This window comes from Osmerus eperlanus, chromosome 1 (genome assembly GCF_963692335.1).
Source record: "Osmerus eperlanus chromosome 1, fOsmEpe2.1, whole genome shotgun sequence".
In the NCBI taxonomy this organism is placed as follows: domain Eukaryota; kingdom Metazoa; phylum Chordata; class Actinopteri; order Osmeriformes; family Osmeridae; genus Osmerus; species Osmerus eperlanus.
Window position 1 is genome coordinate 8,204,843 of NC_085018.1, and position 27,827 is coordinate 8,232,669.

Here is a 27,827-nt window from a genome sequence, read left to right on the forward strand (position 1 = left end):
ATTGATTAGTGATTAGTGTAAGCACACAGGAAATCCCAATTTCTTCCACAGTCCCCCCTTTTGACGTTTAACGTCAACACAACAAACAAGTTTCATAACATTTCAAAACTTAACAATCAAACAATACTTTATCTGCTACTACTCAGCACAGCATACATGATTATAGGATTTGAAGAAGTATTAGGTAGTACTTTATCAGGTGACAAGTACAAAGTCAATGATACAGGAAAACAGAGGCATATTTCTCTCCTGGACATAACCAAGGGTCATGCTCTCATGAGCTCAACACAGCCTGGTATAGATCAAACACTGTTCATAACTTCAGATTATTTCAAACAGTATAAAAGTAATAAAGTAACCACTATCTTTAATTATTGTTCACTGATCTGTGGTTAAGGACAGATCTATTCAGATTGCACACAGTATTGTATATCAGTTGGAAAATAGAAGGAGGCAAATGGCCATCTTTATTACATTGGCAAAATAGTCACTTGGTACTTGAGATTACATATCCGACATATCAATCATTCCCAGGGCAATAAAGTAATCATCAGTCTTGCTTGCTTTTGTCTGTGGCTTGATTTGGGCTACCATAATCTTACTGGCAGCCTTACGAGAGCCCACTGCACAGCACTGTACCCAGCAGGCAGTACACATCTTCCAAGCACAACCCACAATCAGCACAACAACGATTAACATGCCCAATCCAGTGACTCCCATTTGAATGATAGTCGAAAAGAAACCCCCCACAGAGGAAGTCAGCCAGTCAGCAAAATTCCAAGCTTCAGGTTCCCCCAAATCTGAAATGATCTCTTTAATGTGCGCAGCCATATTTGTGATATTAGCAGATTCATCTGGGATAAAAGTACAACAGTCATGACCTATCACAGCACATGTGCCTCCCTGAGCTGACAACAGATAATCCAGTGCCATACGGTTCTGTAGCACTACCTGCCTCATGGCCTTCATCTCAGAAGCAACCGCAGTTAAGGCGTCGGCTGTCTCATTACCAATGGACTCCAACCCTACTGCTAAGCTCCTAATATCTCTAAAGGCAGTGATAACACCATACACAGGGAGAATGGCAGCTGAAAACCGTGAAAAGTGGCTGTGTACTATCGACTCCAAGTGATGTGATCCCAGCTTCTTAGCATCTGCATTAATAATACTTCTCTTGTGGCGGTGCCACCAATGTTTGGGCAAGGGGTGCAGAGGCAACCCATCTACAGGTCTGAGGGCTCCTACAATAAACCCAAGGTAACATGTTCCTGACCAGTTGGCTGGCAGGAAATAATAAGCACTCTTACCACATACCCACATGGTGCCATTGTTAGCTGCATGAGGAACCAAAAATTGATCTGTTGTTATACTTATCGGTTCACCTTCAACAGGCAAATCAGACAAATTTGTATAAGCATATGTAGACACAGTATGATTACACGTGCTGTTCCCCAGTGCCCTCCCTGTCCCGTTATGAGTCAGACATAACCAAGCAGGTGGAGCATAGGCTAACCACAATGGGGGTGAATAGGTAACCCCTTTAGGAATATGTCGCTTGTGTACAGTAACATTTTTCACATTTAACCCAATACAAGGCCACCTCCAGATCTCACACATATCTGCCTTAGAGAGTGGGACCGCTATCCAAGGATAGGTTCCTGCGTGTTGGGGAATCATACCACACACCCAACAAGAACCATTTCCTCTCATTTTCCGTGCAGTCATTTTGGCGGTTTTTAGGAAGGTGTTGGCAAAGTATTCAGTCTTCATGTGTACTCCAAGGTGATGGGTGTCAATGTTCAAATCAGTTTCTTTGGGAGCATGTAATAATGACTCTGGTAGTGGCTCATGTCTGCGATATCTGTGGACTCGTGCGTCCGGTATCAGTAAATGTCTGTCAGGTGTGTGCGTCAGTTTATCTGTGGATGTCATCTCTCGTCGTAGCTCAGGCAGCGGCCTCGGTTTCCTTGAAACAACCGAGGGCCTCCGCCACAGTATCCTCTCGTCCCCGTTCTGGGTGCTGTCATCTGCTTCATGAATCACACATGGGGGAGAGAGGCATGGTAGCAACAGCAGCCCCTCTCTGGCTTTCTCCACATGTGACTCACCTTTCGACGTCTTCAACACCTCCGGGTGGGTGCTCTTTGGGACCTCCTTCTCGGCGCCCCTGGATTGGAATGCTGGATGGCGGGGTCCTGGTTCTGGCTCAAATCGGTCCGCTGGACTGGAACCTGCTCCCGGATCAGCCGCTGCGAACGGGTCTCCACCCCCCTTGGTGTACTCCCGGAGGAGTAACCCAGTGGGGATGAGACAAATGGCAAGTTGGAGGAGGTTCCATTTGGAGGTGCACCTGCTCCTCCACTGGCCCCTGGTTCTCCGTTGGGACCCTCCACCGTGTTGTTCGGTGGAGGGGCCGTTTTGCAGTGTGTCGCATGGATCCATGTCGGCCGACCCTCCACTTTCACCGCTGTGTGAGTCACCAAGAGAACCAGGTATGGACCGGTCCATCTCGGTGAGAGGGAAGTCCTCCGTTCGTGCACTTTCACGTACACGTAGTCTCCCGGTTGATAGGGATGACATGGCTCTCCAGCGGGTTCAGGCAGGGCAGCTTTCACCTGTGAATGCACAACCCTTGCTGCTCTAGTTAGGGCATAACAAAAGTTTAACATTGTATCATCCATCTGGTGGATATCCATCTGTTTCAATGATAGTGGGGGAGAGACTGGCAATCTCATTGGTCTCCCTAAAACTATCTCGTGTGGAGAAAGTCCATTCCTCCTCTGGGGAGTAGATCTCATGGCCATAAGAGCTAGTGGGAGTGCATCAGGCCATTTTAGGCCAGTCTCTTCACATATCTTGGCTAGTTTGTTTTTCAAAGTTCCATTTTGCCTCTCCACTGCCCCCGCAGACTGTGGGTGGTAGGGACAGTGGAAATGCTGGTTGATCTGGAGCGCTTTACAAAGTTCCTGAACAATTTGACCTGTGAAATGTGAACCTCTATCACTGGACAGTCTTGTGGGGATCCCATATCTACAGATCACATCTCTCATGAGAATCTTGGCTACCGTGGTAGCATCAGCTTTCCGACATGGGTAGGCTTCTACCCATTTCGAGAACATGTCAACAATTACAAGTACATACTCAAAATTACAACACTTGTTCATCTGAATAAAATCAATTTGTAAATGCATAAAAGGACCACTTGGTGGCGGGTGGGCTGCGTCTCTTCTCTTTGGTCCCTTTCCGGGATTATGCTGCTGGCAGGTATGACACTGAGCACAATGTTGCTCAGCCTTTGTGGAAAAACCAGGTGCAAACCAATCAGTATTTACTATTGAGACCATACCCCCCTTGCTCGTATGGGCACAGCCGTGCGCCATGCGAGCTAACCAAGGGAACAATGCACGTGGCGCCACCACGCGGCCGTCGGGGTGGCTCCACACTGCCGAAGTTGGATCTTTCACACAGCCAACGGATAACCAACCATCCCTCTCAGTGTTATCAGCAGCGGCTTGAAGGTCCGCCACATCATGAAGAGAGGGAGTGTGTGTTTCCGGTTGCTGAGACACAGAAAAAATAGAGACCTGGGACACATCAGAGGATTTGGCCGCAGCCTTTGCTGCTAAATCAGCTCTAGCATTTCCTCTTGAAACATCATCTGTATTGTTAGTATGAGCCTCACACTTAACAATAGCTAGCTTTGTCGGTAGTAGTATTGCAGATAACAAATTATCAATCATCTTTCCATTCTTGATTGCTCCACCTGAGGAGTTAATGAAACCTCTTTCTCGCCATATGGCACCAAAATCATGAGTAACTCTAAATCCATACCTCGAGTCAGTGTAAATATTTACAACCTTGCCTTCTGACAAACAACATGCCCTTGTCAACGCAAACAACTCTGCCTGCTGTGCAGTGCATTGTGGAGATAGTTTACCAGATTCGAATGTCTCACTGTCCGTGCAGACCGCATATCCAGAGTTTAGGGAGGCATCCCATGCTCGGGACGAAGATCCATCTACGTACAACACAAGTTCAGCATTATCCATAGGTTTGTCAAACAAATCAGGTCTGGGTGTTAGCACTTTATCGACAACCATCTCACAGTCATGTGGTTCACCATCATCAGGGGTGGGCAACAATGAAGCTGGATTCAATGGGGAGCATCTATGGATCGTAATGTTACTTTGAGTCAACAAAATCAATTCATACTTTGTGGCTCTGGTGGCTGACAGGTGTTGAGTTTTGGTGCGTAACAGAAGAGCACTTACTGCGTGAGGAACCATCACTGCCAAGGGCGACCCCAGCACTATATCTGTAGTTGCTTCCACACATGTTGCCGCAGCACAGACTGCTCGTAAGCACGGGGGGAAACCTGCTGCCACAGTATCTAAAGAAGAACTCACATAGGCGATAGGCCTCCTAAGATTACCATGCTCCTGGGTCAGTACACCCTGGGCAAACCCTTTGGCCTCGTGGCAGTACAGTGTGAATGGCTTGCTGTAGTCTGGCAGACCGAGAGCTGGCGCCTGGGCCAAAGCCTGCTTGAGAGATACAAATGATTTATCAGCTTCAATGTTCCACAACAAATGAGTATCAGTCTTGCCCTTCATTTAATCGAGGAGAGGTCTAGCCAACACAGCATAATCAAGGATCCACTGACGACAATACCCGGCTGAACCTAGAAAAGATTTGAGTTGTTTTGGTGTTCTAGGCTTCGGTATCAATCGGATGGCCTCCACTCTATCAGGAGTCAATAGTCGCTCTGTACCTTTGAGTGTATGGCCCAGATACTTGACCTCCTCAGACCATAACTGCAGTTTTGCCTTTGAGGCCTTGTGGCCCTTCTCAGCCAGTGCCTGAAGCACAGCAATAGTGTCCTGTTGGCAGGAGGCAAGATTCGTAGAACATATCAATAAGTCATCAATATACTGCACCAGAGTAGAGCCGGCTGCTAAGGTGACATCCTGGAGGTCCTCTCGTAATGCTTGACTAAACAACGTGGGTGATTCGGTGTATCCCTGTGGCAGAACTGCAAACTTATACTGGACCTGGAGAAATGTGAAAGCAAACAGATACTGGCTCTCTTCTGCAATGGGAACAGAGAAAAAGGCACAACATAAGTCGATTACTGAGTAATGAGTTGTGTCGGCTGGAATGCAGCTGAGTATCGTAACTGGGTTAGGCACGACAGGATGTGTTGGGATAACACATGCGTTGACTGCTCGCAGATCCATAATAAACCTCCAAGTGTTTTTACTGGCCTTCTTCAAAGGGTAAATTGGGGTATTACATTTGCTCTTACAACGTACAATGATTCCTTGTGCTAACAATGATTCAATTACTGGCTAAATTCCCTTTTCTGCTTCCTTACTAATAGGATACTGTGGTTTGTTCGGCAAAAGTTTTCTGGGATCTATGGTGATTACAACTGGGATAGCGTTCTTAATGCGTCCTACATCATTTGCATGCTCAGACCATAACTGCTCGGGCACAGCTGCTAGCAAGGACGCATCTGTGGTGGACAAGTCGGAACTATCTCTGCAGTCCACCAATGGAGCTGTATGGGAATACAGAATGTGATAGGCCAAGTGTTCCTTCTCCTGAGGAATAGATAAGAACACTCCATCAGTAGTGCATTTAATGTCACAATTCAGTTTGCATAACAAATCCCTTCCCAACAGATTTACTTCACACCCTGTAGTTAAAAGGAACGCATGTTCATCACTCAATGGACCAATATCAACTCTTAACGGCTTGCTAACCACTGTTTGAACAGGAATCCCAGCTACTCCCACTGCATTGACTGTTTGTCTTGATTTTGGAAAGTTTGGATAGTTTTGTGTTGCAATAACAGATCTAGTTGCTCCTGTAGGTTAGGTTCATTATCACTAGACACAGTTACTACCGGCATACATGTTGATGTTTCGAGTCCTAGGCCTCCCTATTGTTGTTGTGGGTTCTGACCTTGAGGCGGCTCAAACGGCTCAGCACCATGCCACGTCAGCTGTCTCTGTTGGGGGTGGTGATTCTGTGACTGTGAAAAACCATTGTACTCAAGGCGATACTGTTGGTTAGAGGGGGACAGGTTGCCATTTGACTGCTGGGGGTTATTACCAAACTGCACTTGCGCCTGAGGGCAATCCCTCGCCCAGTGACCTTTCTTCTTGCAGCGTCGACAAACATCCCAATCCACCTCATCTGTCTGTCTCCCCCCCCTCGAGTTTCTCCCTCTTCCTCTACCTTTGCCTCGGCCCCTCCCTTTGAATCCTGTGTCCTGTTGTTCTAAAGAGCTTATCTGTAAAGCCATTAGTTTCTCAACTTTCTTTCCTGCATTTGTCTGCATTAAAGTAAAATTATGCTTTGCATAATCCATAATCATATCAACAGTTTTGTTCTCCCAATGCAGAACCTGTTTCTTAACTTCTACCTGGAGTTCAGGGAGCAATCCACACATGAACACATGACAAAGTGGGACAGGGGAAGCGGCAGCTGTAAACCCAGAGTGTTTGTCAAAAATCCTAGTAAGCCTTTCCAGGTAATCTGTAGGTTCCTCATCTTTCCTCTGTTTACAATCATACACTTTGCTCCAGTCCAGAACACCAACTCCCATTTTTGGTATCACAGCTATCAAACGGCGTTTAAGTGCTTCATATGTTCCATTATCGAGTTCAGCGTTTGGTGCAGGCCAGACTAGTGCTACGTCATCCTCTTCTGGAATCAATGCTTTCAGTTTTCTCAACACTCCAGGCTGGAGTGCAACCTCTAGCAATTGATTCAAATCTAGAAAAGTAGGTCTGTGTGCATTGATAGTTATTTGCAGCTCTCTTATAAATTTTCCTGGGTCTTCTCTTATGTCAGGGAAACCCTTTCCTAGCTCCCTCAGCTCAGTCACTGACCACGGGCGATAAAGGTATATAGGCTGTACTGCATCAGGACCTGGATAAGCTCGCATAGGGTACATGGGCACTGGTGGGTCCAACTGGTCTGTATTACACACCTTTCGTGTTTGATGTGTATGGGGCTCTCTTTCTTTGCTTGATTGACGTGAACCCAGAGCTGATCGCAAACCCCGACCTCTAGAGATTACCCTTTCTGTATGTCGCTGTGGGTCTTTGCTCAACTGTCTCAATTTCATCAGCAGTAGAGTTTCTTCTGTACTTAGGTCTGCCAGATCCATCACATCTGCAGTAGTGCTTGTAGCAGCAAGTAACCCTTCAACCTTTTCTGGTAGATTCTGCGCTGGCTGCACCTGGCCCGCTGCTTCACCTAATAATGCATTTTCCCTGTCTCTGGCTCTCCTCTGCATAGCCACAGCCATAGCAACAACATCATCATCGTCGGAAAATAGGCTACAAATCTTAGGTAGTAGTTTCCCTTGAGCGCTACCTTCAGCCTGTTTCACAACTACTGACTCCTCACAATTTGTTTTGGCACTGTTAGTCTGTTCAAACAACTTCATGTTAGCCTGTGCAAGCAATGTCTCGAATTCCCTCACTCTATGACTTTGTTCGGTCTGATCACTTCTTAACACTGACTCCCCGACCCTCTGTCTCTCAAAGTGCTCTAGTTCAATTCTAGCAGCCTCTTGTTTGTCTCGCTCGAAACGTTCTAACTCACGTTTCTGTTCATCTTGTCTCTGTCTCTCAAGACGCTCCAGCTCACTCCTAGCTTCTCTATCAGAATCAGTTTTAGCTTGATCTGACCGTATTTTCTCAAGATAGCCAATGCCACGTCGTCTCGTAGCTTCAGTTAACCATATCATAAACATTGGCCAGCTGACAAATTGTTTACACGTCCGACTTGTTTCCTTGTCTTTCAAAAACGCTTTTAGACTCTCCAATATTTTTACGTCAAACGTTCCCTCCAACGGAAAACAATGTGTCGGGTCATGATTTGTCCACGCATGCCATTTCTCAATACTTGACACTGCTTGAATTCCATGTAGCTCAAACATATATCTGGCTGGACTGTTCGCAGGTAACAACGTCTCTATCGTTCTCGTAGTGGAAGCTGAACTACCCATACTGAATTACGACGTAGGCTATCTGTAACAAATCTCCTAACGGTATGAAACCAACTCTATTGATTTACTGCAGCAAGAAATCACACAGCACTTTAGAACAGTCACAAAAGCACATAGCAATGTAAAACGGTCACATAGCACATAGAATAATAAAAGAACTACAATATAACTCGCTAGTGAACTACAAATATGGCCTTTTCAAGCCAAACTATCCTCGCCTTCCGGGCGCTCAATCATGGGACGCGCATACAAAAAACCTCAACTTGGGAACACGCCTACAATAATTTCCACAACTCCGTTACGTCATGAGTAACAAAATAACCACAATTCGTGCTTAAGAGAGACGAGCTGATCAATAAACTGCCAGTCTATCTTTCCCTCAGTATTTGATTGTGTCCCTCGCTGATGATTTAATGCCAAGTTTGTCAGTTAAAATCCTAACTGTCCCATTACATTGTCAAAGTATCCCTCACTTGTTTAAAACCCACGTTACCCTTAAGTTGGTCTCTCGCATAAAGCCTTTGACCCTAATACATTATGACCGCCCACCTACTGTGCTTGGTCTTAAGAAAACCCAAAACAAAACTTAATACAGTTATAATTCATACCGAAAATAAAAAGGTCCCAATAAGATCTCTGTTCAACTAAAGTTTTCAGCTTTAAACATGCCTCTCAAAAGGTAACATATACATTTCTTTGTTTGGTTCACCCCTGGTCTGTATTCCGTAAAACCATATTCTCTGTTAACAGATCCTTACCCACAGATCAAGAATATGGATTATTTTACATACTTTTCCAATACTTCACGTGACCAGAGTTCTTGTACGCTATCAGAGTTTACAGACTCTGACCAAGACAGTGGGGAGTCAGGTGGCTGAGCGGTTAGGGAAGCGGGCTAGTAATCTGAAGGTTGCCAGTTCGATTCCCGGCTGTGCAAAATGACGTTGTGTCCTTGGGCAAGGCACTTCACCCTACTTGCCTCGGGGAGTATGTCCCTGTACTTACTGTAAGTCGCTCTGGATAAGAGCGTCTGCTAAATGACTAAATGTAAATGTAAGACAAAGTAAAAATAGCAAGTCAGTTAATGACCCAAATTTACTAAACCAAAACTCTAATATTATCTTCCTCCTGTTGAGGCCTAGCAGACTCGGGTCTGCTAAGACCAGACTCCCAACTGAATGTCACAATAAAAAAAGGTTCTTAAATGTTTTACGTTACCAGCATCGCAGAGGGACAGCAGGCGCACCAAGCATAAAGCAGTCCGTGAATGGGGTTTTAGAAAAAGGATCCCCTTACCTTTTGGTTTTGCGCGTCACGGGTTCTGCTTTACACTGGTGCCACCGTGGGTCTCTCCTGGATCTGGTTCTGCAATCCTGCCGACAACGCCAATTGATGAAGAAAGTGTTTTGTCCGTCTCTTCATAAACGGAGTGACTAAGTTCAGTTGAGTTCTGGATTTTACTAAGTATTTATCAATCTGCAGATTGGGAGAGAAAACCAGTCTTCTGACCATAAATGACAACACAACACCAAGCTTAGGTCTCAACCAGGTCTCTCTGCTCCGAAAGCCGAAGGACCATCTTTAATAGGGCACAAGAATGTAAACATAGATTGTGACAGTCAGGCAGGAATGACGTTACAACAGTCTCAGAGATAAAGATTCACTGCTCCCAACACATGACAACTCTCACACTAGAGAGTTCATAGTTGGAGCTCTCCTTGTAGTCATGACAAGGACCGTTTAGCCAGTACTTTCTCCTGACCTCGAACATCTATTAACCTGACACATGGACACAATATACTGTTATTAATAGCAAGCTTACATGATAAACGTACTAACTAGTATCCAATGACTAGTTCTATTGATTAGTGATTAGTGTAAGCACACAGGAAATCCCAATTTCTTCCACAACACTCCTCAGCCTCCCTGGGAAAGTCTATTCAGGGTTCTGGAGAGGAGGGTTCGTCGGATTGTCGAACCTCGGATTCAGGAGGAGCAATTTGGTTTTCGTCCTGGCCGTGGAACTGTGGACCAGCTCTATACCCTCGGCAGGGTTCTGGAGGGTGCATGGGAGTTCGCCCAACCAGTCTACACATGTTTTGTGGATTTGGAAAAGGCGTTCGACTGTGTCCCTCGGGGGCTCATGTGGGGGGTGCTCCGGGAGTACGGGGTACCGGACTCCCTGATCGGGGCTGTTCGGTCCCTGTACGACCGGTGCCAGAGTTTGGTCCGCATTGCCGGTAGTAAGTCGAACTTATTCCCGGTGAGGGTTGGACTCCGCCAGGGCTGCCCTTTGTCACAGATTCTGTTCAAAACCTATATGGACAGAATTTCTAGGCGCAGCCAGGGCGTTGAGGGGGTCCGGTTTGGTGACCTCAGGATCGGGTCGCTGCTTTTTGCAGATGATGTGGTCCTGTTGGCTTCATCGGGCCGTGACCTTCAGCTCTCACTGGAGCGGCTCGCAACCGAATGCGAAGCGGCTGGGATGGGAATCAGCACCTCCAAATCTGAGGCCATGGTTATCTACCGGAAAAGGGTGGAGTGCAATCTCCGGGTCGGGGAGGAGATCTTGTCCCAAGCGGAGGAGTTCAAGTATCTCGGGGTCTTGTTCACGAGTGAGGGAAGGATGGAGCGTGAGATCGACAGGCGGATCGGTGCGGCGTCCGCAGTGATGCGGGCTCTGCATCGGTCCGTCGTGGTGAAGAAGGAGCTGAGTCGAAAGGCGAAGCTCTCTATTTACCAGTCGATCTACGTTCCTACCCTCACCTATGGTCACAAACTGTGGGTAGTGACCGAAAGAACGAGATCGCGAATACAAGCGGCCGAAATGAGTTTTCACCGCAGGGTGTCCGGGCTCTCCCTTAGAGATAGGGTGAGAAGCTCGGTCATCCGGGAGGGGCTCAGAGAAGAACCGCTGCTCCTCCGCGTCGAGAGGGGCCAGTTGAGGTGGCTCGGACATCTGATAAGGATGCCTCCTGGACGCCTCCCTGGTGAGGTGTTCTGGGCACGTCCCACTGGGAAGAGGCCCCGGGGAAGACCCAGGACACGCTGGAGGGACTATGTCTCTCGGCTGGCCTGGGAACGCCTCGGGGTCCCCCAGGAAGAGCTGGTGGAAGTGGCCGGGGAGAGGGAATTCTGGCCCTCCCTGCTTAGGTTGCTGCCCCCGCGACCCGACCCCTGGATAAGCGGAAGATGATGGATGGATGGATGGAATCATTTGGGAATAGCTGAATGTCTTGTGAACATTTTAAAGGTTGAATGGTGTCTCTAGCTGAAAGTATGTTGAAGTAGTTACGTTTGAAAGAGGAGGAAGTTTTTTAATGATTTGAAAGGATTTACCATTACTTTTAATCAATTTAATTTGCACAAAAACCTTCATATCTTAAAAAGTATAAAAGTGAGAAATACCAAAAGACATAGCACACATCTCCTGAAGGAGCTGAACGTTTTGATACAAAATGTAGGAATCGGTGAAAGTATGCAGGAGTAGTTAAAGGACAAAAAACAGCGGAAGAACTAAGAAGTTGGAAAAACAATAGTGAGAATGCTAAAACAGGAAAACAATAGTAAATATATATCATAGAGAACAAAGGTTGTGCCCTTGCCGAAGGCAAGGCAAAGCACACCCAACTAGAGAGGGTACAATTTCGAGATGGGTATGGCTGCAGCCTGCAGCCTAGCCTGGTCCTAACCAGACTCTCATACATTGCATTTGTACAGAGAGTCTGGCCTCGCTCCATTGACAAGCGTTGACTTCCTTGTAGGCGGGTACTCTGTTGAAGTTTAAAACTATTGGATCTGCCCAGAGCCACTCTGATCTGCCATAACCAATCGCTAGCATTCGCCTTAGCCAATTCCTTCACCACTACTGTAACAGAGCTAGCTGCCGTAGCTGGAGAATCAAACTGTTCCCGAACCCCGTGGGGAGGAGGGCCACAACATCATGGCCACCAACAAAACTCAGCAAAACTTGTTCTTGCTCCGGCTTTAGCTGTTGGATATTCGGCAGCGTTGCCACAACGGACCGAATGGCTTTACATTTACATTTTAGTCATTTAGCAGACGCTCTTATCCAGAGCGACTTACAGTAAGTACAGGGACATTCCCCCCGAAGCAAGTAGGGTGAAGTGCCTTGCCCAAGGACACAACGTAATTTGGCACGGCTGGGAATCGAACTGGCAACCTTCAGATTACTAGCCCGACTCCCTCACCGCTCAGCCATCTGACTCCACAGGGGCTTTGCTGGCATCTTTCTCCGCCGCCATTACGGAACTACAACACAAACTATTACACAACATCAACGTCATCGTTCTCAGCCACTCCCTCTGTTCGCTGATTCGCCGGTAGAAAATCAACCTGAAAAATCTGACTTGCGTACCTCATGGTCAGACCTATGTACAGAAGCAAAAATAAAATTGAGCGGAAGTACGTAGGAGGGCAGAGCCAGGCTACCTGCAGCCTCCCGTCTCATGCCCTCCCGTTTCATGCCCTCCCATCTCATGCCCAGGCTGTCCAACGGTAAGTTCAGAGGGTCAAAAATACTAAATCGTGAATTATTTTACGGATGGAGTTAAAGGTAAGTTTGTGAGCACGTTTGTTGCAATAAATTGAAAAACTTGAAATTGAAAAATGTTATCCATATAGTTTGCTGATTTCCTGTTATTGTCCCTGATCTTAACGTATATTTGATGAAACCTGCGATGACCTTCATTTAAAACTGCATCAGCGTTTTATGTTGACATTTGTTAGCGAATATTAGCTAACGTTACCTAGAGAAATTTATGGTTGCAGACTTTGATGGTTTCTTTTTGTGATTTTCCTTAAGGTACACATCAGTGTTGTTAAAAAAAAAGAACACACCGCAGGTGACAAAATGCACGGTGTGCTGTACCGACCATCATTGTCCCCCAACCGTTGTGGTTGTGCCTAACCTTAACCTCGACCTCTGTGTTCTTACTTGACTCTGCTTGCTGACCTTAACCTCTCTCCTCTGCTACGACTCCTGGGCCTTAAACTAATCCTAACCTCAACCGTTGTTGTGACGCCTAAACTCAACCGGGCCTCCCAGGCTGCAGCCGTAGAATGGATTTTTAGTTTGTAGTCTAGCTTTAAAAAAAAAACACGTACAACATAGTAGGAAGGAGAAATAGCGGACCAGACAAGCTTATTTTGAAAAGTAGAAGCATGAGAAGGGAGGGCATGAGACGGGAGGGCATGAGGCGGGAGGCTGTAGGCTGCAGCCATATACTCTTGACAATTTCTGGGGAAATTGTAGGGGGTGCTTGCTTGCGTCGGTTGCACAGGGGTCCGTTTTTTAATGACATTTTTACAACTGATATTTCTGTATATTTTATATAAAAATGCATACTTATTATTTATAAAGATGACAGATTTAAAAGCATGTTTTTTTGCTGCTCATTTACAACTGAAAATACGAGTGAAGTGTAGAATGAAATAGATGTCTTCTCATTTCCCCTGCAAGAGGCAGCCTCATAGTTGAATCAAAAGGAATAAATTTGGCAGACCGGTGTAAAAACTTACGTAATCTCTATGACTTAAACGTCCTTTTAAGTTTTTCCCTTCTCGTGATATTTTCAGGCATTTAGCCTACTCATATTGCATTCATTCATTAATAAAGAACCCCCTTTGAAGATTATTCTACAACGTTACCGGCAGAAGATGGAATCGCGATTCAAACAGTACCATCTGCTAACTGAAAATATGCCCCCAAAAACTAAAATAAGCTTGACATTTATTAAGGGGAAAATCCCTCATTCATAAAAGGCTCACTGGTAGCGATCATTGTCAGTAACAATGCAAAATGCAATATAGCCCTGTGTGGAGAAGCTGCCCCGGGAAATTGTACTACTACAGTACAGTACTAGACTACTGCCAGAGAATGTCTAATATAGGGAGAACTGCCACTCTCGGGAAAACTTCCGGATTCTGAACTGGTTGCAGTTCCATGTGAGGGCTGCAAATTAAGAACGCGCTGCAAATTAAGAAAACGCATGATAATAGACAAAACACAAGCAAATACATAAACGCGCTGCAAATACATAAACGCGTTGCAAAAACGAAAGCACAATATGTATTAGCAGCGTTTTTGGTTTTTGGTTAGTTTTTGCAGCGCGTTTATGTATTTGGTTTTGTTGTGTGTATTTGCAGTGCGTTTGCTGAATGCTGCTGTGCATGTGTTGTCAAATTCATGAAGATGTTTTCTTAATTTGCTTAATTTGTTGAGGGGGTACATCATGCGTCCGTATTGCGTCACGCGCGGGGGGGGGGGGGAGCTACCTCCCGGAAATGAGTCTCTGCAGGTTGGGATGTCTGGAAACCACAGATAGTAGTAATGATAATTTCACCAACAAATCGTTTACTTGTAATCTAATGTCATAATAAATCCTACTATGAAAATGTATTTTTGAGGAATGTTTATTTCAACGATTGAAAACAGATGCATCATAGACCACTGTAGTATGTGTTGCCCGGGCAACAGAAGCTAATGTCATGATGCTAATACTTCAGTGAAATAGTAGACTACTGTTTCCCGAAAGTAGATGTACTTCCTTAATAATATCAGCTTATATTGTACATTACACATCACAATTGTGTGTCATATCACAAAGTAAAATTAGTAAATAGTTATCACCCTGGCCTTTTTGCTTGTGGCGTTTCTGCAGCTGCCTTGCAGTAAAGCTATAGTTAGCCTAGCTATCTCCCAGAAGTTAACGAGCTGCTAAACTAATGTTCTGCTGGAGGTAGTCACGCAAGCTTTCGTGACGTTAGTGATGTAAGTAGCGTCATTGACTGTGGCTAGCAAGTTAGCCACCGTTAGCTTCACTTTTCGCCACAAAAACGTAATTTCTACTTAAAGCATGCAACGGAACGTAAATAAAAATACAAGCAACTCAATCGCTACCAAGACGAAACTTTTGACACCTACGTTGTCTATGTAGTCCAAATATTGACGAAGGCTTAGGGGTGCGAAAATAAACAATAATAATAATAATAATAATATGTGAGAGGACAAAGGTTGTGCCCTTGCCGAAGGCAAAGCACACCCAATAATAATAATAATAAGAATAGGTAGAAACACTTAAGGTGGCTTGGCCGCTTCGCGGCTTGGCCACCAATAATAAGAAGAATAAAAGGTAGAAACACTTAAGGTGGCTTCGCGGCTTGGCCACCAATAATAAGAAAAGGTAGAAACACTTAAGGTGGCTTGGCCGCTTCGCGGCTTGGCCACCAATAATAAGAAGAATAAAAGGTAGAAACACTTAAGGTGGCTTCGCCGCTTCGCGGCTTGGCCACTAATACTAAAACGTATATTCTACTTCTTCTACAGTTTAACAGTTCAGCTTTCAGCTTCTTCCGCATTGTATTTAAAGATCCTGTAAAGTAAATTCCATGTTTTGCTTCTAAGTACATTATATACGTGTGAAATGAGTTCCTGAAAGCATGTGCAAAGCGCTAAAACTTTGTCACACTGAAATGTGGAGTTTAAACCGAAGAACAGTTTCTCTTCCGTTTTCAGATCAGGTTTTAATGGGCGGAGCCAAAAAATGCCCTATCTACGTCATTTCGCCCTGTCTACGTCAGATCACTGAATGGCTCCTCCTGCTGTACTGTTATTGTAGCCTACATCAGCTAGCTAGCTAGCTTCAGGATGTCTCCCACCACCCACAACTGCATCTTCCCTGATGCAAGAACTCCAGCTGCGCTGCAACGCCATTTAAGTTCCCTATTGATAATGAAAGGAAAAATAGGTGGATAGATTTTGTGAAGAGCCACGCTCATGGAAAGCTTCGGATAAACTCCAACAGCCGCCTCTGCACTGACCATTTCACGGCGGACAGTTTTAACATGGACCAGAGACAGACGGGGTTCACCAACACACGGCTTTTCTTGCAGCGCGGAGCCGTACCGAGCATCGCCCCTCCGGCCGTTCATCCTCCGGTCGCACCTGGCCCATCCACCGCCGCCAGCAGTTCATCACTCAGTTCTGTGTGCTTGTTATAATTATACTAGATAACTTTTCCAGAGGTATCTCTGCTATGAGTTAGTGCAAACCGCTAAATTGATATTAGGCTACTCGGTGTAGAAAAATATATATAAAAAAAGATATTTTGGTAGCTAATGTGTTAGAAGTATCCTAGTTGGAGAGCTCACTGTCTGCTGTCTCTGGTGTCCATTTTTACTGTTACAGCTCAGGGGAACATTTCATTTATATGCATCTGTATGTTTCACTCATTGAACAAATAAATTCTAATTCTATACGGTTTTGTTCGGCTTGACATAGCGTCCATTATCTGGGTCGGAGGTAGGCACTAGGCAGCGAGGGGTGGAGCTTCAGCTCCTTCAGGCGACACGCCCCCCCCAGTCTCAAGCAGAGAAGACTGCTGATTTTTTCACGATTTCAAAGCCTAATTTAACATACTTGTCGTTGTTATTTTTTCATTCGAATTTGGATGGGTAGTTAATAACACATTATTCTGTGGTGTGGCGAACTTAAAACTCGTTTCCAGGTCCACTTTACAGGATCTTTAAGCGCTTAGCATTGTTAGAGGATGCAGTTCAGCTTCCACACTGCCTCTGAACTGTCGTTCCCCCCGACTGATCCAGGGATCTCAGCTAGGATCGAGGCCTGCGTCGCAGACGTCTCCGCCTGGATGACCAAGCACCACCTCCAGCTGAACCTCGCCAAAACAGGACTTCTCATTATCCCGGCCAAACCCTCCATCTCCCACAATCTCTCAATCACCCTGGGATCTGCGACGGTGACCCCTTCATCCTCTGCCAGGAACCTCGGGGTTACCATGAATGACGAGCTCTACCTCACAGCCCACATTGCTGCAGTCTCCCGGTCGTGTAAATTCACCCTCTACAACATCCGGAAGATCAAGAGATACATTACACCCAGCTGCTAGTCCAAGCACTTGTCCTCTCCAAGTTGGACTACTGCAACTCGCTGCTTGCCGGTCTCCCAGAATGCGCAACCCACCCTCTCCAGAGGATTCAGAACGCAGCAGCCCGCCTGGTCTTCAATCTACCCAGACGCTCCCATGTTACCCCGCTCCTCATCTCCCTCCACTGGCTTCCCATCATGGCCCGTATTAGATTCAAGACCCTGGTACTGACCTTCCGAGCGGTGAACAGGACTGCACCCGACTACATCAAGTCTCTCCTCCAGCCTTACACCCCTACCTGCCACCTACGGTCTTCTTCTGACAACCATCTGGTGGTCCCACCGCTCAAGAGTGCCCGGTCCCAACACAAGCTCTTCTCCTGTCTGCCCCCCCAATGGTGGAATCAACTCCCCACCTCCATCAGAGACACTGACTGTCTCCCCACCTTCAAGAAAAGGCTCAAGACGCACTTTCTCCGGGAGTACGTAGGGATGATTTGCTGGACCTGATGTTAGTTTCCTCCAGGATCACAAATGATGTTTATTGAGAGACTTGTTGCTCTTGTTGGTTAGTTGTAACAGATTTAAAATTATTGTACTCGCTGTGAAATATATTATTGTTGCTTGCTTTTTCTACAGGTACACTCTTGCACTTTTGAGGTTGTTTTCATGTTGTTTAATTGTAACTTGTTTAACTACATGCTCTTGTGGTTATGGCCTTTGGCACTTATTTGGTTTTTCACAATGTATGCTTCATGTTTTGGCTATCTGCAATGTTTGGGGCTATCTCGTTGTTATGATCAGTGACCTGTGCACTTTGTCAAGCTCTCTCTTGGAAGTCACTTTGGATAAAAGCGTCTGCTAAATCAATACCATCAAGTGGTATTTCAGACTGGACGTGCTGCGATGATAGCTCAGTTCACAACGACAAAAAAAACACACAGATCACTTTGGTCTTGTCAATGGAACCATTTGGCAACTTTTTAAAAGTAAACTTTACATTCAGAATCTTATTGGCATCCATTTCGGCATCTCGTGCTCGCCATCCACTCAAAACGTAATGTTTTGAGTGGATGGCTAACTTGAGCGGTGGCTAACTTGCTAGCCACAGTCAATGATGCTACTTACGCCACTAACGTCACGAAAGCTCGCGTGACTACCTCCAGCAGAACATTAGTTTAGCAGCTCGTTAACTTCTGGGAGATAGCTAGGCTAACTGCTTTACTGCAAGGCAGCTGCAGAAACGCCACACGCAATTATCTTATTGGCAAACAATAATTATAATAATAATATATATGTGAGAGAACAAAGGTTGTGCCCTTGCCGAAGGCAAAGCACACCCAATAATAATAAGAATAGGTAGAAACACTTAACTTTTATTACGTTTATTAAGTTTATTGGTGGCCAAGCCGCTTCGCGTTTTGGCCACCAATAAATAGAAAAGGTAGAAACCAATAATAATAAGAATAAGAAAAGGTAGAAACAGCAATAATATATAGTAATAACAGCAATTAATATACTTTTATTCCAAGGTGTCCAGTGTACATGCTAAAAGAAAGAAGACAAGGACCAGCAAAAGCCAAATCCTTTCTTCAAAAATACAAAGAGAAGCTCAACCATATGTGGTCGTCATGCGATGTTGTGCAAACCAAAACAACGTTTACAAACGTGAATTGATCTTACTCTGTACTTGAGGCCTTTTGCGGGCATCTGTGGGAGTGGGAGCATTCGATGGTCTCTTCAAAAATCGCCTGATATCCATGGCTAACAGTGCGTTCACACTGCCGCGACGCGATGCGAGTGACAACATGTTTTCCATTCATTTTCTATGGAGCCAGGCGAATCGCTTGCGTGGTACATTGTGGGTAGCGACGCGACCGAGTTGAGATTTTCTCAACTTTATGCAAATGAGGAGCGATTTTCGCTAGCGATGGCCAATCGGAGTGTTTTCTTGTTACTCGTAACATAGCAACCATGGTGAACATTTCTAGCTTTCTAGGTTTCAAGGTGGAGGAGAAACTAATCGTTTGTGTGGCTGCTTACCCAGTCTTGTACGATACATAGTTGTATTCGTACAGAGATGTTAATTAAAAAAAACGATGCATGGCGCAAGGTTGCCGAAGTTGTTGGTGCTTGTACTTTCAAATTCAGTCTAGTCACATTACGTAACTTTGTTCTGTGGTAACTAGCTAGCTAGCCCGGCTGGAACTCCCTATGTATCGTATCGACAGATTAGCAGAGACTTTGAGTAATATAATAAAACGTTTTTTACACATGTCAACGTGTATGTCTATTAAACAGTTTTGTATTTTGTATAACAGTTCTATTTTGATCGATGTTGCGAGTACGTAAACCCAAGTCTGCACACTTGCCAATGACAACTACAACAGTGACTTTAGAGAACTACATTCTACATTAATCTGAAACGCCCCCGAGCGTGGTGAACTGTGGGAAGGCGAGCGATGGCAAGCGATTCGCGTCGCTGCAGTGTGAACGCACTGTTATTAATCCATTCCGAACAGGTAGACTAATCCACAACGTGTATGTGTGTACTTCGTGGATCCTGATTGGTGTCGCCGCCGCAGCCGCAATGCATTGATTGGAGGGTCACAGACCATACAGCGCAGATGAAATGATTTAGACTACAGCGTTTATATATTAAACAATATGAAATGTAGTCTTTGGTGTTTTAAAATTACACCAAATTTATTTCGGATTATTCCAACGGCAGAATACGAGGTGCAGGGAACGTATATGTGCGTAAACGCGCATAAACGCTATTTAGAGGTGGATAAATGCAATTTAAAGGTGGATAAACGCTATTTCCGAATTTCGGGAGGTGCGTAAACGGCGTTTACGTGCGTTTAGCCCCCACTACATCCCTGATTTGTAGGATACCTACAGCCAAGATGACAACAACCATGCGAAAGAGCAGGAAGGGTGGAAGAAAGATCCTGCAGTGAGAATTCAGTCAGAATTACAAGAACTAAAACATCTTATTCTAGGCCTACAAGCCCAAGTGGCTTGTCTTCAAAAAAGTATTGAAAATAAAGGTAAGAGGTGTTGCATACGTAATGTAAAAGCCCATGTTATGTCATTATCAGTAACACTCTAATAAAGACAGTATTTTTGTTTTACTTTCCTCTCCTGTAGCAAAAGTTCCTGAGCCCTGCTTGGATGCTACAGTGACCTGTCCTGAAACGGATCATGAGCCTAGATCAAGAACAGAAGTGAGCAGTGATGACTCGCCAAGGGACATTCCAAAGGTAACGATTTCATGCCTCCCATTAGGATATATTTAAATGTAAATCTTATGATCATGTTATCAATTACCTTAAGTTCTCTAACTACATAAAAATTCAGAATAATCTGAGATGGTGGGGGCCATAGCATGCTGATCTGACAGCATTTTTTTATTGCTTGTTTTTATAATTTGAAGGTGAAGATTGGCCCTAATACATTTATCAGTCCCTGCCAATACTCATTCATTAAATGGGGGGATTCGAAAAAGGCCACCAAAGAACTGTGCATGGCGGTCTTTGGGAGGCAGGTGCTTGCAAGTCACAGTGTGACTGGCAGAAGGTCCAATTCCTTCAAAGAAAGAAAAAAGCCCCAACTTGACCCTGCAAAAATAACTGACATACTTGGTAAGCCCAAAAAAATCTTAGGAATGAGCTTTATACAGTAATTTCACTTTCAAAGGTTTTCGTCATAAATATAAAGACTGTTCACCTGTTGCTTTTGTGTTACTTTTTTACAGAATTCATGAGTGCCAAATCTGGAATCTCCAAAGCAGAAGTTAGAAAACTTATTGCTCAAAAATGCACAGATGAGGAAAAGTTATCAAGGAGGAGAAAAACATCAGCATGAGATGAAGGTATGTTTGTAGTTGTCTCAGTTGTGGCAAAGCCATACCAGCAGCATGAAAATAGAGACATGCCTCAAATACACAAGTCGATTAATTTGGTCTTTCAGTACTACTGTGCTTGACTCACATGTCATCTAGTATGACAGTAGACTGATATATTTCTCTTACCTTCTATCCCCCCCCCTCTCTCTCTCTCTTTCTCTCGGAGGAGGAGGAGAAGGACAAGCTATTAAGGGGCAAGAAGGCAGTTGGATCCATTGTATTGTTTTTATCAGTAATAAACTAAATTAATTGCACTTGTGCTGTACTATTGTACAATTATTAATGTCATGTTATTCTTCTATTATCCATGCGATTTTCACAATTCAATGTAACACTTTTATTTCATGTTTCATAGTGTGGCTAACTTTATTAAGTTACCCCTCTTTTTTCACAAGACAAACTTGCATAGCTGAATTAATCTTACTGACACATTTTGTACTTCATATACATAATATAGGTAAATATGTATACAGTACATGATCCTTAAGAAAATGAAAGTATAATATCCAATTTAAAATCCTATAAGATTTTGGAACCAATCCTATTGGACTTAAATGATTTTTTCTTATAGGATTTATATCCTATAGGAATATATCCAATTGGACTGGTTCCAAAATCTTATAGGATGTTTTAGGGGATTTTTCAGAATCCCCAGAATCAGAATCCTATAGGACTTTTTGACTAGGTTTACAACATCTATAAAGTGGAATGCTTGTCATTAATACACATTGACTGCAATTATGACATCTTTAATAAGTCATCATGTTACCATGGTGATTGAACGTCAACACAGTGATCAGTGGCGGATCTAGAACATTTTACATGGGGTGGCAAAGGGGTGGCAAGAGGTCTTGGCAGGGTGGCATGGGTAAACGGTACGTGGGAATCCCTATATGTGAATGGCTTTAACAAAACAAACACAAAAATACTTTTAAACTAGGGTAGTTATTGTTTAATCATGCCCTTACACACTACAAGCGTTTTTAATTCACAACAGGAATAATCCCAGTCAGGGCTAGCCTGGCTCTGCCCTCCTACGTACTTCCCCTAAATTTTGATTTTGCTTCTGTACTAGGTCTGGGAATTCGGCACATAAGTCGGTTTTCTCAAATCAATTTTTTGTAGGGCCAATCAGCGAACAGAGGGAGTCGCTGAGAACGATGACGTTGATGTTGTGTGCTAGTTTGAGTTGTAGCAGAGAATGTCTTAACCTTTGTGCTGCCTTCGGGTCACATGACCCAAAGGTTCACAACGAACCATCGTTGTGTTTACCCAATTTTACCCAATACAAAAACAAATAAATATCATTTTCTTTTAACCTTCGCAATGTGGGGGGTCTGAGACAGCCCGACGGTTAAAATAAAATGCTTCACTTTGTTTTTGTATGCGGTAAAGTTGTCGCAATACGACGGTGGGTCACAATGATTGATGGGTCAGAATGACCCGAAGATAACACAAGGGTTAAACAGGCTCTGGTTGTGGTTCAGTAATGGCAGCGGATAAAGATGCAAGCGAAGCCATTCATTCGGTCCGTTGTGGCAACGCTGCCGAATATCCAAAAGTTAAAGCCGGAGCAAGAACAATCTTTGCTAAGTGTTGTTGGTGGCCATGATGTTGTGGCCCTCCTCCCCACGGGGTTCGGGAAAAGTTTGATTTTCCAGCTACGGCAGCTAGCTCCGTTACAGTAGTTGTGAAGGAGTTGGCTAAGGCGAACGCTATAGCGATTGGTTATGGCAGATCAGAGTGGCTCTGGGCAGATCCAATAGTTTTAAACTTTAACAGAGTACTCACCTTCAAGGAAGTTAACGCTTGACAATGGAGCGATCCCAGACCCTCTGTACAAATGAAATGTACTAGGGTCTGGTTAGGACCAGGCTAAGTCAGGGCAGGAGTGGGACCAATTTTCAGCAAGGAAGTGTAATGGCCAAAACCAGCCCATCCAGACAATTTTTTGGCATTAATTTCAGTGCAAAATAGTTTTTTGAGCTTTATGACTCAATTTTTTACCTAAATTATTCGGGGCTTTTGAGAAAGCATATTTTTCCCACCCTTGCAGGAACCTAGATTTATCAAGTGACATATCTTTCTTTTTTACCTGGCTTTTTCAGTTCCTCCTGGCATCTTTTTCCCATCAATTTTATTATTTTCGCATCAGCTTAAACTTGCTAACTCCCCCTGCTGAGAGCGGATCGTGACCCTGTGCTCTCTGGCAAAACGAAAGGCGGTGGTATTTGTTTTTACATTAACAGTGGCTGGTGTGAAGATGTGTCAGTGATTCTGCAGCACTGTTCTCCTGATCTGGAATCATTTTTTATTAACTGTAGATCTTTTTACTCGCCACGAGAGTTTGCATCATTCATTCTGGTTGGCGTCTACATGCCTCCGCAGGCTAGCCTCAACGAGGCTCAACGTGTGCTCACCAGATACTGGCTGGCGAGTGTGGAGCATGAAAATCCGGATTCCTTGGTTATTGTGCTAGGCGACTTTAACAAAGGTAATCTCACTCAAGAACTCCCAAAATATAGACAATTCATCAAATGCCCTACCAGAGAAGGAAACACCTTGGATCACTGCTACTCTACAATCAGCAAAGCATACCATGCGGTCCCCCGAGCAGCACTGGGTCACTCTGACCACGCCATGGTCCACCTGATTCCTGCATACAGGCAGAAGCTAAAGCGCTGTAAGCCTGCTGTGAGGACATCAAAACAGTGGACCAGTGAAGCTATGGAGGATCTGCGGGCGTGCTTGGACTGCACTGACTGGGACATGTTCACGACTGCTACCAATAGTCTGGATGAGCTCACAGAGGCTGTGACATCATACATCAGCTTCTGTGAGGACTGCTGTATACCAACACGCACCAGGGTGAGCTACAACAACGACAAACCCTGGTTTACACCAATTCTCTGCAAACGACTCTGCTTCTGTCTGGAGAGGGCTCAGGCAGATTACCAACTACAAGCCCAGAGCCCCCTACTCCACTAACGACTCCCGCCTGGCCAACGACCTGAATGAGTTCTACTGCAGATTTGAAAGACAATTGGACAGTCCTGAACTACCCCTTCCCACCCAGGAGGCCTCCCACCTCCCCCCCTCTACAGCGACGACTCTCTCCATTCAGGAGGGTGAAGTTAACAGAATTTTCAAGAGTCAGAATCCCCGCAAAGCAGCTGGGCCGGACTCTGTCTCTCCAGCCACCCTCAAGCACTGCGCTGACCAGCTGTCTCTGGTGTTTACCTACATCTTTAACACCTCCCTTGAGACATGCCATGTGCCAGCCTGTCTCAAGTCCTCCACCATCATCCCTGTACCCAAAAAGCCAAGGCCAACAGGACATAATGACTACAGACCCGTCGCCCTGACCTCTGTGGTAATGAAGTCTTTCGATCGCCTGGTGCTGGCACACCTTAAATCCATCACAGACCCTCTACTGGACCCCCTGCAGTTTGCCTACAGAGCCAACAGGTCTGTGGACGATGCAGTTAACATGGCCCTCCACTTCACCCTACAGCACCTGGACTCCCCAGCATCCTATGCCAGGATCCTGTTTGTGAACTTCAGCTTTGCCTTCAATACCATCATCCCAGCCCTGCTTCAGGACAAGCTCTCCCAGCTGAACGTGCCTGATTCCACCTGCAGGTGGATCACAGACTTCCTGTCTGACAGGAAGCAGTGCGTTAAGCTGGGAACACAAGTCTCTGACTCCCGGTCCATCAGCACCGGATCACCTCAGGGCTGCGTCCTTTCTCCTCTGCTCTTCTCCCTGTACACCAACAGCTGCACCTCCAGTCATCCGTCCGTCAAACTCCTGAAGTTTGCGGACGACACCACCCTTATTGGGCTCATCTCTGGTGGAGACGAGTCTGATTATAGGTGGGAAGCGGCCAACCTGGTGACCTGGTGCAGCCAGAACAACTTAGAGCTCAATGCTCTTAAGACAGTGGAGATGGTTGTGGACTTTAGGAAGAACACAGCCCCACTCACCCCCATCACCCTGTGTGACTCCCCAGTCAACACTGTGGAGTCCTTCCGCTTCCTGGGCACTATCCTCTCACAGGACCTCAAGTGGGAACTGAACATCAGCTCCCTCATCAAGAAAGCACAACAGAGGATGTACTTCCTTCGGCAGCTGAAGAAGTTCAACCTGCCAAAGACAATGATGGTGCACTTCTACTCAGCCATCATTGAGTCCATCCTCACCTCCTCCATCACCGTCTGGTACGCTGCTGCCACTGCCAAGGACAAGAGAAGGCTGCAGCGTATCATCCGCACTGCTGAGAAGGTGATTGGCTGCAATCTGCCTACCCTCGAGGACCTGCACACCTCGAGGACCCTGAGGTGAGCGAGGAAGATTGTGGCCAACTCCTCCCACCCTGGACACTCCCTGTTTCAGTCACTCCCCTCCGGCAGAAGGCTGCGGTTCATCAGGACCAATACCTCACGCCACAAAAACAGTTTCTTCCCTTCCGCTGTTGGCCTCTTCAACAAGGCCAAGGGACCACACTGACTCTAATGACTTCCTGCTTAAAACACACTGCTTTTTGCACTGCATTACAAAATTGTATCTTGTACATTTGTATTTTTGTAATATTTGTATTTTTATATTGTAAATTACGGCAACTTATTTTATTTTATTGTATATTTTATTTAATTCTAATTCCACTTAGTACTGCTAGTTTATGTACCCTTAGTATAGATAGTCCACATATTTAAATTTTAGGTCCCTATATGTTTATTGTATGCACCTTCCTGCCAAAGCAAATTCCTTGTCTGTGCAAACTTTCATGGCGAATAATTCCCATTCTGATTCTTCTGATTCTGACAACAATAAAGACGGTTCAGGGTTGTCTCCATGGCAACAATCTTGGTACACGCACTTGTGTTTGACAAAGAGCATGCGCGACAACTGAAAATGGCACTTTTTGATGCACGGTCTGATCATGCGCTTATTCAATACATGAGTCTGTGTTGCAATTTGCAGGAGAGGAAGAGAGTGATTAAGGCCGAATTAAGGCCGAATTATACTTCTCCGACTCTGTTACGGCCAGACGGACGGACGGATTGGTTGAATTTATAGTACTCCGAAGGCTGTGGGTGCTGAATACAATTCACCGCCAGAAGAGTAGGTGGCGCAACGTTTTTTTTAAAAAAATTTAAGTCGTCGTCGAGTGTTTATTTACCTAGGTTATCGAGAAGTTGGAGCAAATGTACAAATTAGCCGTTTCATCAATAAAATACGCACATTTTCAGCAACTACACTGCCCATTTCTCGTCACATTTTAATTCAGATGCTGATTTACATGTACTGTTTAGCTGAAATATGAATTGTAAAAACTTACAGCAATGGCGGTCAAAGGATTCTGTTCGTCCTGTTTATCACGGCCCCTGACGCAAGCGGTTCTTAATACGGACCAATCACAGCCAAGGGGTATCCGTAAAATGACGGACGGACGGACGGATAGTCAGGAAAATCAGGAGGTGCACGTAGAGCTCTCCGAGGGGCTCGGAGAGGGCACGGAGAGGGCGTTCCCTGTGTCCGTCTCCGTAAAAACGCAGAAGTATAAATCGGCCTTTATACTACTCTGTTACGGACAGACAGACGGACGGAGTTGGACGGATTTGTTGAATTTATAGTACTCCGAAGGCTGTGGGTGCTGAAACAATTCACCGCCAGAAGAGTAGGTGGCGCTGCACTGCGATGCTAGCTAGGTTATCGAAAAGTCGGAGCAAATTTACAAATTAGCCGTTTCATCAATAAAATAAGCACATTTTCAGCCACTACACTGCCCATTTCTCGTCACATTTTAATTTAGATGCTGATTTACATGTACTGTTTAGCTGAAATATGAATTGTAAACTTACAGCACTGGCGGTCAAAGGATTCTGTTCCGTCTTGTTGGTCACGGAAACCCCGCCCCTGACGCAAGAGGTTCTTAATACGGACCAATCACAGCCAAGGGGTATCCGTAAAATGATGGACGGACGGATAGTCAGGAAAATCAGGAGGTGCACGTAGAGCTCTCCGAGGGGCTTGGAGAGGGCACGGAGAGGGAGTTCCTCGTCGGAGAGGGCGTTCCCTGTGTCCGTGTCTGTGAAAACGGAGTAGTATAAATCCAATGTGGGCTTCACTGAGCTCTCATGTTTATAGAAGACTGCACAACTGACCAAGGTGCTGTACAGTCGGAGTAGCAAAAGCCACAAAACAACACAATACAGACACAAATAAAAAAGACAAAGAAAGGCAACTGTCATACTGTGTTGACCAAAGAATTAAATGAGCCTTAAAATGGGATTTAAAAACATGCAGTGTAGGGGACAGCCTAACATGTAGAGGCAACTCATTCCAGAGTTTGGGGTCCCAACTGAAAAAGCACATTCACCCCTAGATGTCACATGCTTAATAAAACATAAGTCATGAGGTTCTGCAACATCTTGCCAATCTCTGCTACTAAAGCATGGTCCATTGTTACTCATTTGTGTGGTATGCCATGTCTGGCAAAGATTGATTATGACACAACTTGAGGAGGTACTTTATAGCAGTACCATTTCAGGGAAGTTTGAGTAAAAATCAATGACTACTAAGTAGTCCTTTCCTTTAAGATAGAACCAGTCCACTCCAACCTCATGCCATGGTGCTGTTGGTTCATCAGTTACTATAATGGACCCTTTGGTCTGATTGTTCCTGTGTTTATCTCTTAAAATGAAATTTTTAGATATATGTGCTTCAGAACAAAACATTCCATATTTCCTACATGGATGTATTCCCTAATGTAAAGTTCAACTACAGTTATGATTAAAGACACATTTTTAGGAATGTCTTTTAAACTTTTTCTTATTTTGTGTTGTCCTGGTCTGCCCTCTACTTGAAAGTTGTGGTAAATACATGTGTGACAAAATTTCAAATGTGTAAATCTTTTCACAATGTCAATCATTTGCAGTTAATTCGTTATTTAACCCTTGTGCTGCCTTCGGGTCACATG

General features: G+C 45.0%; 1 protein-coding gene across 1 annotated transcript; it reads left to right on the forward strand.

Moving 5' to 3' along the window:
• The first annotated feature begins 13,210 nt into the window (after positions 1-13,210).
• LOC134030114 (protein insensitive) lies at positions 13,211-21,039 on the forward strand. The gene is made up of 6 exons (XM_062474023.1): positions 13,211-13,255; positions 19,828-19,987; positions 20,088-20,200; positions 20,374-20,581; positions 20,695-20,811; positions 21,014-21,039. Exons 1-5 carry the CDS (start codon positions 13,211-13,213, stop codon positions 20,802-20,804), a joined length of 636 nt encoding a protein of 211 aa, XP_062330007.1. The 3' UTR covers positions 20,805-20,811; positions 21,014-21,039.
• The last annotated feature ends 6,788 nt before the right edge of the window (positions 21,040-27,827 follow it).

Bases quoted from the DNA above. Each gene is read 5' to 3' on its own strand.
- LOC134030114 (XM_062474023.1), top strand. From the start codon at position 13,211: ATGAGAAGGGAGGGCATGAGACGGGAGGGCATGAGGCGGGAGGCT. The intron at 20,201-20,373 runs GTAACGATTTCA...TATAATTTGAAG, and splicing joins CGCCAAGGGACATTCCAAAG to GTGAAGATTGGCCCTAATAC. The intron at 20,582-20,694 runs GTAAGCCCAAAA...ACTTTTTTACAG, and splicing joins AAAAATAACTGACATACTTG to AATTCATGAGTGCCAAATCT.